At 33.9% G+C, this 20,678-nt stretch overlaps 2 protein-coding genes and 1 non-coding gene across 3 annotated transcripts; 1 reads left to right on the forward strand and 2 right to left on the reverse strand.

Annotated features, from left to right (window-relative positions):
• Window positions 1-4,095: 4,095 nt before the first annotated feature.
• On the forward strand, window positions 4,096-7,890 carry LOC129895646 (3-hydroxy-3-methylglutaryl-coenzyme A reductase 3). Its single transcript, XM_055971377.1, has 4 exons — window positions 4,096-5,132; window positions 6,104-6,285; window positions 6,477-6,823; window positions 7,310-7,890. The coding sequence occupies exons 1-4, from the start codon at window positions 4,171-4,173 to the stop codon at window positions 7,550-7,552; spliced, it is 1,734 nt and encodes a 577-aa protein (XP_055827352.1). The 5' UTR covers window positions 4,096-4,170; the 3' UTR covers window positions 7,553-7,890.
• A 5,669-nt stretch (window positions 7,891-13,559) lies between these two features.
• On the reverse strand, window positions 13,560-13,685 carry LOC129898094 (U6atac minor spliceosomal RNA). The gene has a single exon (XR_008769011.1). It is a non-coding gene; the product is annotated as a U6atac minor spliceosomal RNA (small nuclear RNA).
• A 1,030-nt stretch (window positions 13,686-14,715) lies between these two features.
• On the reverse strand, window positions 14,716-18,971 carry LOC129895719 (thioredoxin reductase 2-like). The gene is made up of 2 exons (XM_055971471.1): window positions 17,873-18,971; window positions 14,716-15,102 (listed from the first exon to the last, which is right to left on the reverse strand). Exons 1-2 carry the CDS (start codon window positions 18,786-18,788, stop codon window positions 15,032-15,034), a joined length of 987 nt encoding a protein of 328 aa, XP_055827446.1. The 5' UTR covers window positions 18,789-18,971; the 3' UTR covers window positions 14,716-15,031.
• Window positions 18,972-20,678: the final 1,707 nt, after the last annotated feature.

The raw sequence follows: 20,678 nt of genomic DNA on the forward strand, positions 1-20,678 counted from the left end.
TTATATTTTATGAATTCCATTAAATTTATTATATTGGGCAAATTAGAACCTAACCCTAGGCTTGAAATTCATAAAATATGGGAGTTGACATATTAAGTGGCATCAAGATTAGGAACGTGATTATAGATTTGTGTGAGTTTTTGGGTCTAGGCTAGACATATGGTAATAAGGGTGTTGTTAGTTTCGAAAATCTTATTGTGATTATTCATTTGACTAGATTACGTTGATTTGGAGGCCCAACGAAAAGGGAAAGCTCAAGTCCCAGAGTGACTGCTTGATTAATTAAGGCAAGTGAATTTCTAAACCTCAGTTTAAGCTTGTAGATGCTTGTATTTCCGTGTTATGTGTACTAGGGAGTAATGAAAATTAGACTGGGTTATTGACTATATGATTGACCTTAAAAATGGAGATGAGGGGTAGAAAATTGTGATCTAATGACATGTATTGGTGGAATTGATATGTTGTGATTATGGATTTATTTTGGGCATGTGAAGTGACTATGTTGATGTGAGATAGGAAAAATTATGGTTGTTGTCATATTATTATCGTGAATTATATGAACATGAATTGATTGCATTGGTTCTGACATATTGTGTTGAGATTGAAAATGATATAAAATAAAAGGGGTCGGGCCACACGCTCCGTGGCAGGTATATGAAACAAAGGGGTCGGGCAACACGCTCCGTGGCAAGTATTATGAAATAAAGGGGTCGGACCACACGCTCCGTGGCATGATATATATGTTGAGGGGATGGGCCACACGTTCCGTGGCAGGTTACATGGACAGAAATGTCCCCCATGGGTTCTGGACTGTGATTCAGCGGATGTGTACCGATAGGACATACATGCATCATTTCATTGCATTGCATTGCACCTTTCTGACATTTGTGAATTTGTGTTTACCCCTTTATTGCTCTGTATATGCTGAACTTGACTGGAGATGATTCATTAATGAGGTTATTGATGAGTATTCGTGGACTATGTTGCTGTTGTTATTGTACAAGTATAGAGTTGGACTGGTTTTATGCAGGTTGTAGTTAAGGAGGTTCGGTTGGGAGGACAGGAGTACTTGTGTCTATCAAGTTTGGCTTAGTTTTAGTTATTCACTTGCTGAGTACCGTGTTATTTGGTACTCACCCCTTGCTTCTACACTTGTGTAGGTTATGAGCCCGGACCTTCTTGATCTCTTAGTGTTCTCTACCACGTCTGAGGCTATCATCTCGAGTGTTGAGGTAGCTGTTACATCCATCTAGCGGACACTTCTTACTCTTTTATTATGTTTTAGTCCTATTCTAGAGACAAAGACATTGTGACTGTATTCTCTTTCGTACTTCGGTAAGGTATTAGTGGCTTGTACACGTGACAACCAGTCTTGGAAGATTTTGAGATTATTTATTTATTTTTGACTAAGTTAAACCTTTCTTTATCTCAATTACTTCCGCATTTACTTTCCGTTGAGTTTTAGGCTAACTTATCTCGGTGGGTTGAGATGAGTGCCATCACACCTGGATTCGGGTCGTGACATTATAATTATAGGTTACTAATCTTATTTATTATAGAAGATTATTGGTATTTATTTATAGATAATAAAAAATAAAATAAAGAAAACTATTTTATTCTTAAAGTTAGGTGGCTGTATGATTCTTCGACTTGGTAATAAGAATTCGTTATGAAATATCCTTTTAGTCGGCTTTCTCTTCTTAAGAACTTTCAATCGATAGGCTTTGTAGTGGAACTGCCTTGTAAGCTAGGATATTGCATGCATAGTTACACTTGGCTTACTTAGAAACTCTACACACAAATTGACCAATCGTTAAGAAAAATACTGAATATATACATATAACAAATTTTAAATTCTCAATGACTTTTTGATCGATAGGCTTTATAGTGGAACTGCCTTGTAAGTGAGGATATTACATATATAATTGCACTTGTCTTAGAAACTCTACACACAAATTGACTAGTCGTTAAGGAAAATACTAAATATGTACATATAACAAATTTTAAATTCAGAACTTATAAATTTTATGTCTTAAATCTGCCTCTAAAGTTAGCGTAGCCACTAATTGGTGGGATTTTTTTTTCCTGTTTCGATATATATGCATATTGAGCCCGACTAAATTCAGATTCACACATTGCAGGGCCCATTTTTGATGGCGACGCTTCCCATAATTTTTTTTTCATTCTCAAAAGCTTAAACTTGAGACGTCTAATTAAGAATGAAGAAATCTCAACTATCCAACACCACAACCCACATTGACATATATCTTTTTTACTATTATTAAAATGAAAGTTGCAAGTAGTCCATTCTTGAAATTGTGGTGGGGGGGGGGGGGGGTAAGGAAGGGAGGGAGAAAGTGATTTCCCAATAATAATTTCAATTGTGTACACAACTTAAGAGAGTCAATGCTTGAGTGCCCATTTCTTCGTTTTGGCTGCCTCTTTTATCCTATAAAACCCATTAAATAATAAAAATACATGTGCCAGCCTTCAAGTTTTATTGTTTATTACTTTCTCCGTCCAACTATAGTTTATTATTGACTTTATATATGAATTACGAAACAATAAATGATAGAGATAATTTTAATTTCAAAAGTGAAATATATTATATTCACGTATATAAAAATAGTGACATATATTGTATCTGCTTAATAAATGTATCAATGCATATATCTATACGAATAATAATTATATCTACATGCATTTGCTATAAAATCTCAAATAATCACTATATTATGTATTTTTTAAAACTATCACTATAAATAATAATTAGAGGATTGATTAGCTAAGGTACGAATTCTTTTCAATTATTATGTATGCAAGAAAAATAACGGACCAAAGGAGTAAAATTTGATAACAATAGTTTGTTATGAAATAACAATAGAAGATATAGTCAAAAAAGCGAGAGAGAGAGGTAAATTTTATTTTTATTTCAATTGATGTATAAATGAACTGAATTAACTTTTTTATTTATAAAAGGACAGAAGTTATTATGTAAGTTACTCGCAAGTTATTTGCTTGATTGCATATTGGATATTTATAATAGGCATAGTACATATTATATTCTTTAACTTGGCTTTAACTACATTTATGTTCTTCAATTTTGAATGTGCAAAACTATGTATTTAAACTTATATAGAATTGAACAAGTAGACATACACATTAGGACGCCATGTGGAATGTCACATAAAACGTAAATTGCCACATAAATAAAATGTCAAGTATGATGTGTGTGTCTAGCTATTCAACTCTATACAAATTTATGTGTTTATTTATGCACATCAAAAATTAAAGGGCATAAATATCAGCCCAAATTAAAAAAATATATTTATGTATTATGCGATCATAATATGATGTATTTATAACAATATCCATATTTGTGTCTACTCTCACATTCCAATTTAAGAGTCAACTTAACTAAACCAAGCCTTTTGATTTTTCCGTATAGGGGGTGTCAAATAGGAGAATTTGCATTGATATTGAACAAAATAAAATGAGCTGAATTAATAAATAATTAGGCTAAAAATCAACTCAAAAATTACTTAGTGCTAAATTAATTAGTTTAAAATTAGTTGTGTCATGATGCCGCCAACTTGACCCATTTTTTTTTTTTGAATGGTCTATATTAATAAAATTTTATACATATGCTAAAATTAATATTAATTATGCTATTTAAGAAAGGATGTAAAAATAAGGAAAGGATGTAAAAGTCATGCCATATATGTCATTAAACTCTATTAATATATTGCACAAGGTAAATATCTCAAAAATAATAAAATGATTTTTCAATGCTATATAAAGACGCGAACCTTAAGTATAATTTTATAAATAAAATCTAAAAAAGATAATAAATTGATTTTACCTCTATCATTATAAGATGGAGAGTTTGTAATGATAGCAATAAAAGTAACTTTTTTTTTTACATAAAAATATAGATCTAATTACTTTTTATTTGTTAAAATAAATACTTTTTTGTTTGTAGAAAAAACTTTTTTTTTTTGCTCACACAAAAAAAACAAAATTTAGTAAAAAAATATTAAATAAGGAGTGGCCATTAAAGCCGATGTTTTTCTATAAATACCATTTCCGCACAATCGGTTTATAACTCACAATACTTCTCACATTCCTCCATTTTCCTCTGTAAATTCCGGCGACCGGAAAATTTTCACGATGGACGTTCGCCGGCGACCTGTAAAAACCCTTTACCCTTCCGACGACATTTCTTCCGGCGAACCCCTCAAACCCCACAATCAAGATTCCTCTGTTAAAGCTTCAGATGCAATTCCGTTACCATTTTATCTTACAAATGGTTTGTTCTTCATCATGTTTTTCTCCGTTATGTATTTTCTTCTACGCAGATGGCGTGAGAAAACCCGTAATGGAATTCCACTCCACGTGCTTAACTTTTCGGAATTAGTTGCTATGGTTTCTTTGATCGCTTCGTTTATTTATCTGTTGGGGTTCTTTGGTATTGGGTTTGTTCATTCTTTCGTTTCTAAGGGAAATAATGATTCTTGGGAAGTTGAAGATGAAAATTCAGAACAATTTATGGGCAACACTATAACCCCACCACCTGTTCGACGAAATGTTCCAATGAAATCTTTACCGGTTGCTGAAAAAACTGTTCAGACAATCACACCATCGTCGTCAGAGGATGACGAGGTGATGATAAAATCGGTGGTGGAAGGGAGAATACCGTCGTATTCATTGGAATCTAAGTTGGGTGACTGTAAAAGAGCTGCTTTTATTCGTAAAGAGGCGTTACAAAGGACCACAGGGAAGTCATTAGAAGGGTTACCATTAGAGGGATTTGATTATGAATCAATTCTTGGACAGTGTTGTGAGATGCCAATTGGGTATATTCAAATACCAGTGGGAATAGCTGGACCATTGTTGCTTAATGGGAAAGAGTTTTCTGTGCCAATGTCAACCACAGAAGGATGTTTAGTAGCTAGTACTAACAGGGGTTGTAAAGCCATTTATGTTTCCGGTGGTGCTACGAGTGTTTTATTCAGAGATGGGATGACTAGAGCTCCTGTAGTCAGGTTTGGCAGTGCCAAGAGAGCTGCAGAGTTGAAGTTCTTCATCGAGGATCCAATGAATTTTGAGACGCTATCCGTTGTTTTCAATAAGTGAGTGTTCTTCTTCAAGTTTTGTTTTTTTAATATGCTTATACTCATTTTACTGCATTCATCTTTCACTATGAGGTTAATAGAATCATAGTAATCCCTTAAATTTGATTTATATACTACGCTAGTTATTGAAAATGTATTAAACTATAGTTAAAAAGTAGTAATTATGTTAGAATTATCATCATATCAAAGTCCAGGAGTTGAATAGATTTATAAATGTGAATTCTTGAAAATGGTATAAATTAAAATGTATATACTCCCTCCGTTTCAGTTTGTTTGTGTTGTTTTCCTTTTTACTGCATTTAAAAAAGAACATTTCTTTCCCTATTCTTTTGGCAACTCTTTAATTCTAAGGCATTTTGGTACATTCAACATATCTTTAGTTCATGAAATTCAAAAGTTATCTTTTTTTTCTTAAACTCTGTGTTAGTCAAAACTAGACAAACAAATCAAAACGAGGGAGTAGTATTTTGCTTTGTAGTCATGGGCGGAGTTACCCTTGCCCGAGGTTGTGTGTTCTACTCCTGCTAGCAGCATTTATTTTTTTACTATATATTTTGACACCCCTTGACGAATTTTCTGGCTTCGCCACTGTTTGTAGTTGATGAAAGTCACCATGAAATTTTTCAAACAGTATGGTAGATGAGAACGTCTGGATCTTTCCTTCTTTCTTCTATTGTTGACTCATATTTCAGACATCTTTTCTTAATGCGTTTTCCTTTTGACAATCCCTTGATGTTGATGTGTTCAGTGAATCAATCCATTTCTGTTTCTTCTTTTAACAATGTCTTTTTCCCTCTCTAGAACTTCCATCGCTGTCTTTATGATTTTATTAGATTTGTCTGTTTCCTCAATATCTGTTATTTTCATTAATTTCCTTGGATAAATCTTTATTTTTTTAGTAATCAGCATGTCATCCAATATTATGTTTACTAGCTGTATAACTTTTGTCTTTTCTTTGGACGTTACAGATCAAGCAGATTTGCCAGATTACAGAATATTCAATGTGCAATAGCTGGAAAGAATCTATACATGAGGTTTAGCTGTAGCACTGGTGATGCAATGGGAATGAACATGGTTTCCAAAGGTGTACAAAATGTTCTTGATTACCTTCAGAATGAGTACCCCGACATGGACATCATTGGCATATCTGGTACTCCACCTAAATTTTTCTTAAAAAAAAACTTTTCTTTTTTTGATACACCACGTACTCAACTACCTGCTCGAGAATACTGCTATGAAATATATTAACTTCATAAATGGGACCTAATTTGAGCAGTGTGATTTCCATCTCGAATTATATCTGGAGACACTTATTAATTGGAATTGTCTGAACTATGACAGGGAACTATTGTTCGGACAAGAAACCAGCAGCAGTTAATTGGATTGAGGGAAGAGGAAAGTCGGTAGTTTGTGAGGCAATCATTAAGGAAGAGGTGGTGAAGAAAGTTCTGAAAACTGAGGTTGCTGCTCTAGTTGAGCTGAACATGCTTAAAAACCTTACTGGCTCCGCCATGGCTGGTGCACTAGGTGGCTTCAACGCCCATGCCAGCAATATTGTCTCAGCTGTATATTTAGCCACTGGCCAGGACCCGGCTCAAAATATTGAGAGCTCTCACTGCATCACTATGATGGAGGCTGTAAATGATGGCAAGGACCTCCATATTTCTGTCACCATGCCTTCAATTGAGGTATGCATTTAACGTTAACACTTTATTCTTGATCATTCTTATATTCTTGGTACACCATCTTTCCAGCCCCACGCTTTTACATGTGAGGATTTTAACGATATCATTTAATGCGTTTTAAAACGACTATGCCTCAAATCCTAAGTAAGTTACGGTTGTCTATATGAGTCCTTGTTGACTCACTAGTAGTCTTAGTATTTCTCGTATAGTTTCTTGTCTTTGTATTATCATAGTATTTTGTCGTAGTTACTGTTCCTTTTATTCATAATGCTTTGTCATGCTTTCCATAGGATTTTGTCATGATTTCTTTACCTTTGTTATTTCATTTTTGATATGCTTTTATCGAAAACCACCTCTTTTACCTCTGAGGTTGGGGTAACGTTTGTGTACACTTTACCTACATTGGATATGTCATTGTTGTTGTTACTACTAAAGTGTTTTTGGGGAGGCGTGAGTTTCTTCGTTGTACTTATTAATGTGATTTTTCAGGTGGGTACAGTAGGAGGAGGAACTCAACTGGCATCTCAATCAGCTTGCTTGAACTTATTAGGAGTGAAAGGTGCCAACAGAGAGGCTCCAGGGTCAAATGCAAGGCTCTTAGCCACAATAGTAGCCGGTTCGGTTCTTGCCGGTGAGCTATCTCTCATGTCAGCTATCTCAGCTGGGCAACTTGTTAAGAGCCACATGAAATACAATAGATCATGCAAAGATGTCACAAAGGAATCCTCCTAATATGCAAGAAAGAAGACAGCTAATTTTCCCCAACTTAATGTATGAAATTGTACAGATTATATTAATACCAAGAAGCAACTTTCTTTGAAATAAAAGGAATATATTACCAAATTTAGGAATAATATTTTCATATTATTAGAGACAAGGTGATCTGTATGCTGTGTTGTATATCCATGCGAAGGTGGTAGATAAGTTATTAATATACAATTTTTTTTATTTAAAGATATGTGAAGAGATAGCACATTACAATTATTTGTGCTCTCATTTTTGGTATTTCTGTTATTATTTATTACTTACTGTACTTTGATTACTCTATTTTATCTGCGACACTTTCGTTATTTATTTTCCTATATCGCTTTGAATTTCTTAACCTTATCTGACCCTTTTTTATGCTTTTTTTGAGCCGAGGGTCTCTCGGAAACAACCGTCTTACCTTGGTAAGGTCTGCATACACTCTACCCTCCCCAAACCCTACATTGTGGGATTTTACTGGGTTGTTGTTGTTGTTGTAAAGATATGTGGGGAGAAGGTAGTTGGTATTAAGCGTGGCAGCGATACCGAAATCGAGACAACCGGACCGGTATCTATTGAAACCGGCCATGAAAATGGTGGTTCCGTCCAGAACCGGACCGGTACTAACCGGTAATTCCTATAATGGCCATCCCGGTATGGTACATATCGGGACGGACCGGATCAGTATTTCGGAATTTAACGTTTTTTTTAATTAGTTAAATTAACTTAATTAATGATTAAAAAAATTCTAAAATACATTATTAATTTAATATTTCTTTCAAAATACATTTTTAAAAGGTTAAATTTCAAATTTTAAACTTTAAAAATTTAAAATTTTCAAAGTTTAAATTTCGAAGTTTAAACTTTTAAAGTTTAAAATTTGAAATTTAAATTTTGAAAATTTTAAAAGTTTAAAATTCAAATTTCGTACTTTTAAAGTTTAAATTTCAAATTTGAAAATAGAAGTTCAAACTTTTAAAGTTTGAAATATTTGAAAATTAAAATACATGAAAAATATTTGAATTAAATTGAAGACAATAATTAAAAAAAATTAAAGCGTATAACCTATTATTTTATTTATAAAAAAGTAATTAGTACAATTTATATTACAATTTACAAATATTAGAAGAGTACCTAATCAACGTAGCCACCTTCTAGGAAGGGTTCTGTTTTAATTAGGCCTTGAATTATCTAATATTTATACTCTCCAAAATAGTCTCGACTTAACTCTTCTAACATTTCTCTAGTTACTTGTTCCGGAAGTGGTTGTATAGCTTGTTCCTCCAATGTATCAATTTCGTCTTCACTTGAATCTGCCAAAATATTGCCAACGTCATATTCAAATTGGGCAGGTAGTGCCGGACGCCCAAAATTTCTACGCTTCGTATTAATCCAATCCCTAAATAATACGGATATCTCTAAGTTGTCAGATGCTTACGAATACCTGTGCTCTCCTATTTGAAATCTGGCTGCACTAAAAGCTCCCTCCGAAGCTACTGAAGATGTTTGAATAGCAAACAAATCTCGAACAACCCGTTGAAGCTTTGAAAATACCTTGTCGCGGTTCCTCCACCAATTCAAAAGAAGTTTGAATCCGCATATCATCAATATTATCTTCAGAATATTTACACTTAGATGTTTGGGATTCTTCTTCGCATACAACTTTATTTAAAATAGTAGAATTATACAAGTCATATAATTTTCTAGCTTCAGTTTTAATACTATATTTAACCGTGAATAAACTTCATCATCTTTAATACCTAAATTTAAATAATTTTTTTCAACCATTAGTGATGCACCAACTTCTTTGTATGTTAGATTTAATAAACAAGCAGTTAAATAAATTTGAGGAATAAGATTTTTAATTTTTTTTCCAATCATCTTAGCAATAGAATCTTTAAATTTTTTTTATTTCAATAATCATAAAATTTAGTCGAAATTACACAAAAAATTGGTAAAACGGAACAAATAGTAGGGTAATAAAGTCCAAAAATTTATTTTGTAGCTAAGAAAAAAACTTTTAAAAACTCCACAAGTTCTTTTACGTCATCCAGTTTGCTTCTAAAAGTCTATAATTCATATCTGCGTTATGAACATTCGAAACAATTTGCAAAGGTTTTCTATATTCATAAGCTATCTTAAATATTTTATATAAAGAATTTCACCTAGTAGCAATAATTTTTGGAATTTTTCTATATGGGAGATTAAATTCATGGCACCTATTTTCAAATTCTTTACGTCTAAATTTTACTTGACATTTAAAAAAAATGACATGCCGCTTCACATTTAATGCAACCATTATTATACATTGCTATACCATCTCTAACAATTAAATTATATATATGTGCAACACATCTAATATGAAAACCATCATCATAAATAGCGCTAAGTACACCTTTCAAAATATCACTAGCAAATGTATTATTAGAAGCATTGTCTAAAGTGACACTCATTATTTTATTAGTTATTCCAAAAAAAATTGTAATTCCTAAAATAGTTTGAGCAATATAAGCACTGGTTTTTGAAACTTTACAACTTTTGTAACCCAAAATACGTTTTTATAAATTTAAATTTCCATCAATCCAATGACCGATAATTGTAAAATAATCATTACCATTTACACTACGGCCCATATCAGAAGTTATAACTATTCTACAAGTATTATAATTAAATAAACAACGAAGATAATGAAAATGTTGGCCTTGATAATCAAAAATGGCCTTTTCAATAGTTTTTCTTGAAAAACCATTAAACGATGGATTATACACTAATCTAATATAATGAATAAAATCAGGATTTTCACCAAAACTAAAAAGCAATCCAGTAACAACAATCATTTTAACCAATTCTTCTAGATCTCTTTCTCAACTATATGATCGATGTGTACTAAAGCCAGAAACATTAAAAGAGTTTACTGTCGATTGTACCATGTTAGAGCCTCCTACTCCTACAGATGCATCAGGAAGGGGCGTACCATTTTTTATTGCATTCGCTATCGCGTTAGCTTTCAAAAATTCTCTTTTACAACAACCCATCAAATGATTTCGTAAATGCCCTGTACCACCAACCTTTCTCGCAGTTTTATGGTTCATGACATGTTTACATTTATTACAAATTTTTTTAGTTTTATCTTCACTTTGAGCCATAAATTTTCAAACAACAGATATTTTTATTTTACGTTCAGGAGGCTTAGCTCTACTAGTAGCCGTAGGTGGCTCAATTTTATCATCATCAAAAGTATCATTATCTACATTATCATCATCATCATCATCTAGTGATTCATCAAAATAATCATATCTTCTATCTAAATATTCATGGTCTGATTGAGTATTACTATCAATATCAAAACAAGTATCATTTACATGTGTATAATCATCCGTATTAATACGTAATGGTGGTTGTCTTGTTTTAGATTTAGAAGAACTACCACATCTTCGCCTACATGCCCCCCGAAATCAAATTGGTTTTTTTCTTGAGGAAGGTCCATTCATGGATTGAAGAAACTACTTATGGGAAGCGGGTGGAGGCAGAGGCAGCGCCTCAGAAAAAAGTAATTTGCATTTCTTCATTATTATTTCTTGCTTGAGATAAAAAAAAAGCCGAACTCTCTTTGTTTTAGGATCAGAAAGGTCGGGGGGTTGAAGTTTATATCTAGTCGAAAAAGTGATAAGAAGATCGGTTTAGCTATAGCCCAGTCAATTGTTGGAGGCAAAAATTTCCGATTAAAACATTAGCAACACTACCCAAAATTATTTTTTTACCTTTTCTTGAAATATTTTTGTCTTCGAAATCCATATTAAAATTTTACAAATATGCAAATTAAATAAAATACAAAAATTAAACACAAACAAATAAATAAGCAAATTAGTGAAGACTATTTAAGTGAACTATTAAAATTTTACAACTATGCAAATTAAATATATTACATAAATTAAACACAAACAAATAAATAAGCAAATTAATAAAGACTAAATAGATGAAAATTATAAGTTGGAATGAATGTACCAAACGTCTGCATAAAAGCAGACGTAAAAGCCGAAAATTGTAAGTTGGAATGAATCTTGAAGCTTGAAGATGCTCCAAAATTTTAATCCACCAAAATTCTCCAACTAATAGAATCTATTAAGTAATAACACTATAGAGAGTATTTTAGAACTTTGAAAGAGTTGAGAGTTGAGAGTTGAGAGTTGAGAGAGTAGAAATGAGTGTGTAAAAATTGAGAAGGGGTGGGGTATTTTTATAGTTAAAAAATAGAACCTAAATGCTATTTTTATAAACTTTAGGATATAAAAAACAATGGGGGGTAGGGGGTGATTTGGAGGGCTGGGGGCTGTTCTGCCGTTGGGGTGGGCCCATCCAACGGCTAGAACAACAGCTATATTATTAATTTTCTTAAAAAATATCTGGCGTAAATGGAATGGACCGGATCGATATCGATACAAATCGGACCGGGACAGACCGGTAACCCCTAACCCCTCCGTCCCATTACCTATCTCGTACCCCCTACCTCGTACCCCTACCGACACATACCGGACCGAATTAGAATTGAAGCCAGATCGAGACGAACCGGTACCGATAAGTGTCGGTTCCGTCGCCAGCCTTGGTTGGTATCATCAAGTTTCAATTGGTGTCAAGGTGGATGACCTTTTGTATTATCTTTTTGTGTATTTGTTAATTTGTCATAAGATTGTAATTTAGGGCCAAAGGGGCATCTCAAGATTGGTATTGTCTTGATCTACACAAAAAGTGTTGTATTTTTTAAAAATCCTTTTATGGTATGTGATATTAAAAAAATATACTCCCCTATCTCAATTTATGTGATATCATTCAAATTTTGAGAGTCAAATAGTTTAAGTTTGATCATGATTTTGGGCATGGAAAAATCAAGTTTTTCGAAATAAAATTTATATATTTGGAGACTACGTTAAAGATACTATAAGTCACAATAATTGATAATTTAAAATAATTAAAAGATGAATGAAAACATTATGGTCAAAGATGTACTTGTTTGAATCTCAAAATCCGAAAAGTGACACATAAATTAAGACGGGGGGAGTAGTATTTATTTGAATTTGTTATTGTATTTAGTGAAGTGTTTGTGGTCTCATTTTTCGCACTTATCATAGCTTACTAGGACTGTTTGAATGAACACCTTTAAATAATGGTAGAGTCAGAATTTTCACAAAATAAATAAAAAATATAAAGAATTAAAATATATAAAAGATTTAAGAGACTCAATATATATATTCTGCCGACCAACATGCATGAGTTGACAAAATCATATAGGATTTTTTTTGGATTTTTCATTAAATGTTTCAGTTCGCTCGGTTGTCTCTTGCCTGCCAATGGATTCAGTAGTAGTTTGAAACGTTGCCCTATTCAGAAATCTTTAGATCTATGCGTATTTTCAATTCTCCAAAGCATTTCATTGATTACTACACCCTTCCTCGTCTCTGGGTGCCTATGTATCCACCACAAGCCTTTCCTTATATGAACTTTGCCCTTCGCTTTTAAGGTTATTCCATCTTAAGGTGCTGCTAAATGGATGGATCTCCGGTGTTTGGTACCGTATTGGAGTCCGACTAAATTTAAATTCACGTCGAAAGGTCTCACTAGGGGTAAAACGCTCCTTAACAAAGGCAACTCCGTAATTCAGGTGGACTAGAATCTGAAACCTCGGGTTAAGGATGAAAGAGTACTTACCAGTCCACTGCCCTTGTTGATTCTTAGGATTTGATATTAATGATATCTACATCGAAAGAATACGAATAATTATTTATTCAATTTATGTGACACTTTTTATTTATGTTGAAGTTAAATTAAATTAAATCAGTTCAATATTTTAAAATTAAAATTGAAATATTCAAATATTACATAAAAATATATTATAAAAAGAAATTATTTTCATATCAATATGATTTAAAAAATAGTTTAAAATATTAATCAAATTTCACCCTACATTTCAAAAAGGCAAAAGTAGGGGATATATTTTTGGATAATAAATTAAGAGAGTTTCTTCCTAGGTATATAACTTTTGATGTGTCTGATAACTGGTAAAGCCCGAAGGCTGTTCCCGTCCCTGTCGGGGGAGATGCCAACCATCTCTCCTTTCTACGATAATGGTCTTAGGCTAAGTTATGAAGTAATATAAATGCACAAAACTTCACTGAACTGGCGATGTGGGAAAATTAACAAGATTTGGCAATTTCACTTCCAAATGTCTTTTAGCATCTTCAAGCAATAAAGGCTAAACGTATTGATGGGCCGGGTCAGGAAAAATTCAACCCGGATGATTCAAGGTCCGGGTTGGTTACCAGGTCGGGGGGATTGGTTCCAATCAGACTAAGTCAACTCAGGTTTATTTAGGCTTGTGTGGGGCCGAGATCTGCCAGATTAGGTCGGTCTGATTAATTGTTTCTGTATTTGATGAGACTTTACTGAGCTTTCGATTCTGGTCCACCAGTACCCCAAAAAGACTCGTGCAAGTCCGGATTATTATATAACCCAACCCAACCCTACCCTACCTTGTCCCTTCTACGTGGGCCATTCTGGTCTGGGCCGATCGGGTTTTGGCTCAGCCCGTTAGACACCCTTAAATTAAAGACTCACCATATTGGAGGGTTATCAAAGATGGGAACTAGCTACTATTTTACAGACCTATTCACAACTGTAAAATTTGTCAAAGGCATAGATTTATGTTTTGTTTGCTGCAAAAGTGGGATTCTCCTGGTCTTTCATCATGCCAAAGAAATATAGTGCCATTTTCACGAAGTTACAGTGTAACTTTTCAGTTGTAATGGATAGATGCGGATTCAGAATTTGAAGTTTATGAATTTTTATAACAATGTCAAGTTAATACTTCCTCCGTTTCACAATCAAATATTTATAGATATTTAATGAATTTCTTAATACATATACATAATTTGAACAAAAGTTATTGTATTCATGTAAACCTATATGTACTGTAGATCCACCCCTAGTAATAGGTCCTAGGGATGGAGCTTTACCCATTTTGTTTGTTATTGTGCACATCTTTGAAGTGCTTATGTGTAAAGTACAGAGTTTATTCGAAATCATATTTCAAAAGTATAATGTGCTCAATATATCTTAGAAATTATTAAAGTAGAACGTATCAAGTTTAAATTCGCCTCTAAAAAGTATTAACGCTTTCCATATAGGCTCACTTTTAAGCCGTTCAAAATCAAACACCATTTAATCTTGATTACAAAATTACATCTCTTCAAAGCATGAAAAACTAATCACATGATAGAACTGCAATAAAGCAAATGCTAGTAATTGTATCCATCAAATTCATCCAAAAATTAGGTACCAGGGATGGTCCTATGGCTTGTAAATCGTTGCAAAATAGTTTCTTCTCATCGATAAATTCATGATAAAAACAATTTATTTGAACAGATACGGAATTTCAGTAAATACTGATTCTTTCGTGGCAAGGCTGCCATGCTATCAATCACTCTTTCCTTCTTGGGCACCAATTTCTTGCAAATAATGCTCTGCATCCAAGGCTGCCATGCATCCTGTAAAACAAGTTTTTTCAAAGAAATCACTTTCTAACTTTGCAAGTGCACCAATCTTAAGACAATTCCAAATAGGATATTAACACACACATACAGAAATTCTATTAGAATTGCAAATGACAATCAATACACCATATATGATCTCACCAGCACTGACATTGTCACAAACTGACACTAGATCTGAAATTTTCATAAACTTGAAAAACCTCATATATCAAGATTGACAACATATCTCATGCAGCTTACCCCTTGAAAACTACTCTCTTCAAAGCATGTGTCAAAGTACTGGTTAATACAGGGAGATGAGAAACATGCTTTGTCTAATGTTTGGGAGATAAATCTTTGACTTAAATCCAGCTCGAGATCAGTAAAATAATGGAGATTCTAGTGAAAAATATTGTACATTCTCCACCAAATCAAAATAGTAAAGTGACTCATTGTGTCATAAAGAACAACGGCCACCTATGATACCCAACAAGAACGTACCCAGTGAAATCCCACAAGTGGGGTCTGGGGAGGGTAGGATGTACACAGACCTTACCACTACCTCATGGAGATAGAGAGGTTGTTTCCGAAAGACCCTCGGCCACCTATGATGCCCATAGCATATAAATGTTAACAGTTCAAGATTTGGTTAACGTAGCACTCTTTACAGTATAATAAGGTGCCAACAAAACAAATGCACTGCTTGACATTTGTTCACTTGGCATAGAAACCTCCTATAAGTAGAATGATATCAGAAGATCATAGAATCAAATGGTTGGTACAGGAGTTTGACGATGATGCTTAGACAAATGGGAGGTCACAATTTAGATTTCAGAAAGTGCAGAACTGTTAGGAAAGGTGTAAAACCAATTTATTTTAATATTTGAGTTGTATAATTTGGACTGGGAGAAATGATTAAAGGTTCCACTTTAGATGGGAAGAAAATTTTCTTTTCCATGGGACAACTATGACAGGAGATTATAGTAGCACTAGCCAAAACAAGAAATCAGGAGACAAAAAATAAATTGTTGGAAAAATATATATTGGTCGATCATTATATTGTTGTCCATGCTAGAATTAAAAAAAAGAAAAGGAAAAGTCCGGTGCTCAAAGCATCCTATATCACGGTCCAAGGAAGGGACGCACCACAAGGGATGTGATGGTCCAGGGAAGGGACGCACCACAAGGGATGTGATGTATTGTAGGCAGCTTAAACCGATACAATCATCCTTGGTCGATTCCATGAGACGAACCCGTGCCCTATGGGTCATATGGAGACAACTTTACCATGGTCCATGCTAGTATACTAAAAAAAAATTGGCAATCAACTTCCTATCAAATACTTTCACCTCCAGAAACTCTCAAACTATAGGGAATTGAAACAATTTTCCAGAGAACTATTGCTTATAGATATATCATATCTCAATGTACTACACTATTCCCTTGAGTTGAAAAATATTTTATCTATTCATGAAGTTTCTTTCTGCTCAAGCAATCCCTACAAGATACCATCATAATGGACTACAGAAAATATCTTTTTGATTAAAATCAAGGGCTACAAATTTATTGTTTAATAAGGGTTGTTTCTCCATTTCTCTTTAATTGGAGGTGATTTTCACTAATTTTCCAGTAAAATCTTGGGCAAAAGTTAAACCATCATCAAGTGACCTTGCAAAAAAAAAATAATCTCTTCCACAACTACTTCCTGAGAACATACTATTCCTTATTTTGATGAAGAACATGCTATTCCTTATTAACAATGCATAAAAAAAGTAGCTGGTTATAATAGGAGCAGCACGATGCTTCATTTCCTCTTAATCAATTTCCATATGTATTCATTATTTATTTCTGGTTACTCTTATGTGATACATTTCTTCTCATTCTCTCTTAAATGGCATTGAGGAGTTCCATTTACTAAGCTATAAACAGGACAGATCTTTCACCCGATCAACATTTTGAACCGCTACACTACCTTTTGTTAAATAGAAACCTCGCTTCTTTTCGTACATCTATGATGCCTCCTGGAAGTCAGCATCGATACTTGACGCTACTAATTGAATAGTTTGTGAGAATTTCCTTTTTTCAAACTTCGATAAACTAACCCTCATTCAATAGAGCCACCCAACCTTCTCTAAAAGGTAAGAAATAGGGGATACGATCAACAAAAAGGCAGGCCGCTACTGCTGTAGCTGCAATGAGGAGTTTTTCCTCTGAAAGCTCTTTCTTAATCTGATAGGAAGTGCTTCCTTATTCTCAGCACCAATCAAAGCCGCGTATCATAATCCTTGTAATACTTGTTATTGAAGCAGCGTACTTTTTTTAAAAAATTGATGCTTTACTTCCAGCTCAGAAAAAATAAGGGTCAAATTGCTAACATTAGTTCATTATTTCCTAGAAGGACATAATATTATTCAATCCCTAACAGTTAATTAACTAATCGAGAATCACCAAACTAGAGTAACTAAAATAAAACAAAGCAATAATTCAACTTCAAAATATTGGATTTTGGATTATTTTTATGACTGTCACAACCATGTATGGGCAAATAGCCCGAGATTTACATGGGCTTTGATTGAGGCTTAGTGTTCTTGTCAAAAAAGGGGGATTCTTCAGCACTGTTATAATTTCACCTCTATGACATTCATCAAACACAATCAATAGAGAAGTTGTAGCCATGATCAATGAAGCAAACTAACAAAGAGTAAAAAATGAAGCAAACTAACAAAGAGTAAAAAATGAAGCAAACTAACAAAGAGTAAAAAGCAAAGTAAATTAGGATAACTACCTGAACCAGCAGCAGTAATGGCTTGCCGGTACTTCTTATCTTGCACATCACCAGCAGCAAATACACCTCTAACGCTAGTCTTTGTCGTCCCTGGCACGGTTGCAACATACCTCTCACCATCCAACTGCAGTTGTCCATCCAAAAATTTGGTAGCAGGTTCATGCCCAATGGCGAAAAACAAACCCGAAACCTTCAAATCTGATACCTCTCCAGTAACCACATTTTCCACCTTTAATCCACCCAAAGTCTTCTCCCCATATGCCTCCACCACTGCAGAATTCCAAATCGCCTCAATCTTCGGGTTACTCAATGCCCTGTTTCGCATAATCTTCGAAGCCCTAAATTCATCTCTTCTATGAATTATATACACTTTTGAACCATATTTTGTCAGAAATGTAGCTTCTTCCATTGCAGAATCTCCACCACCGATCACCGCCAAAGGCTTGTTACGGAAGATCGGAGCTGCGCCGTCACACACTGCACAAGCCGAGATCCCGCGATTCCAGAAGCCTTTAACGCCGTCGCCGGATCCAGGGAATTCAAGCCGCTTAGCAACAGCACCAGTAGCAATAATAACAGCATCTGCTAGTACAGTCCTTTCATCGGACATTACCTTGAAAGGACTAGCAGAGAAATCAACGTTATTTACAGTTTCAGTGAAGATCTGTGTACCGAATCGGACAGATTGAGCACGGCACCGGTCCATGAGTTCACCACCGGCGAGTCCTTCCGGGAAACCGGGGAAGTTCTCGACCTCGGAGGTGGTCGTGAGTTGTCCACCTGGCGCGATATCATTGGCCATCCATCCTTCAAAAAGGATCGGTTTTAGCTCGGCGCGTGCTGCGTAAATGGCGGCGGTGTGAGCCGCCGGTCCACTTCCGATGATGCAAACTTTGGTCTTCTGTATGTCCGCCATAGAGGATGTATTAATGAGATACGGTGGTTGTGATTGGTGGTTGGTGGCGGCGGCGGCGGCGACGGCGGAGAGTTTTATATTGTTTTGGGGCTTTGCCAAATGGATCTTTATGACATGTGGCAAATAGTTACGGGTCAGAACTTTGTTTTAAATGGGCCGGATTTTGGTGGATTCAGTTTTTTCACTTTTTCATTCTTGGGCGAGTTTAGCACCAAATTCAAATCACTATAAAAACAAAAAATAAATACGTAATTTTCTTTTATTCAAATTGAAAGAGAGCATTGTTAGATTTTGAGGGTCAAAATTTGTGGTTCATGGATTGCTCATATGTACCGACTCAATTCGATCCGTTTTCGTTTGTTCTCGGAAAAGAAGATAAGGAATTTTTTTTTTCTTAATTCAAAAATATGGAGGGAACAGTTAATTTTTTTAACCGATAATTTTTTTTTTAATTCAAAAATATGGGGGGAACAGTTAATTTTTTTAACCGATTAATAAAAGAACATCCTTTAAGAAGGGATATTTTTTTTCTTCCTAAGAAGAAAAGTGACAAAAAATAAAACAGAAAAAAATCGAAAGAAGAACTATCTTTCTTCACTTAACAATAACACCAAAAGGGCATCTAGTTTGTAATAAACTAAGTCTTTATTTTCTAGTGATTCAAGGAAGACACTTGGAGCAACACTTCCCGATTTGTAATTTCAATCCGCTGCAATAAGAAGGTACATGAATCTTGTACTGTACCTACATGAATATTACATTGGTATCAGAGCTGGATTTAATTGCTCTATATTTTAAAAAAAATAATTCATGAAATGATGAATATCTTACCTGCTAGAAGTCGGATCTAGTAATAGATCTGAACTTCTTCAACTATTTGAGAAATCTAATATGAAAATGCTCCTTCAAAAGAAAGAGATTGAAACGAGTTGAGTTTGTGTATTTTTTTCTTCTTTCTCGTTTTTTATTTTTTTTAAGGGGAGGAAAAAAATTGGTTGAATGAAAATAGAGAAGATGAAGTGAAAAAGAAGAGTGTCTGTAGTGGGAAAGTTTTTCTTTATAGAGAAGTGGTTTTAAAAGGGATCTCTTTTTCATTTTTTTGGATATATTTGGTATGTTTTTGTGGTGAAAGCTAGTGTAATTAATTTATTTCTTTAAAAATGATCATTTTTATACTAACTTTATAGGTAAAGTGCACAACATGTCTTTTGAGAAAAAAGGAATCATATGGCTTTACTAAAGTTACTAAAAAGTTTGACTCCTTTTTTCTTCCTTTATAGATTAGCGTACAAGTTTGTATTCTTGAGAAGAAAAAGACAAGTGTCATACAATATTGTGTACTGCCTTTTTATTTTTGGTTGATAGTTTTATAAAAAAAATTAATATAATTTTTTCTAGTAATTTGACATATTATTTTATATGTTATAGTACACAAGCAAATAATGATATATTTCTTTTTGCAGATAAAGAAATGTAGTACTACAAGTACAAATTATTATTAGGTCTGTGATTTTTCTTGTTTAAGAGGAGGAAAATAGTGCTTTCACTTTTTTAATGGTTCATGTTAATTATAATTTAGTTATGTGTATTAAATTGATCCGAATAAATTTGTTTAGCCTTATGTTTCTTAAATAGTTTTTTTGAATCTTCTATATGTAGTAGTGACATTTGTTGTCACATTGAATTGTACAACCATTTTAATTGTTTCCTTATTCTTATTTCAGATATGGCTGAACAGGAACAAACTCGAATTACTCCAAATGAGAGTTCTCGAAGTCGAGCAAAAAGACAATGTTGAAGAGTACGTCGTCGTAGGACATGGTTCCGAGGGCGTAAGATCATACGGATCAGTGTTTCAAGGGTGAAACAAAATCTGTTAAGAAATCAAAG

This window comes from Solanum dulcamara, chromosome 7, assembly GCF_947179165.1.
Source record: "Solanum dulcamara chromosome 7, daSolDulc1.2, whole genome shotgun sequence".
Taxonomy (NCBI): domain Eukaryota; kingdom Viridiplantae; phylum Streptophyta; class Magnoliopsida; order Solanales; family Solanaceae; genus Solanum; species Solanum dulcamara.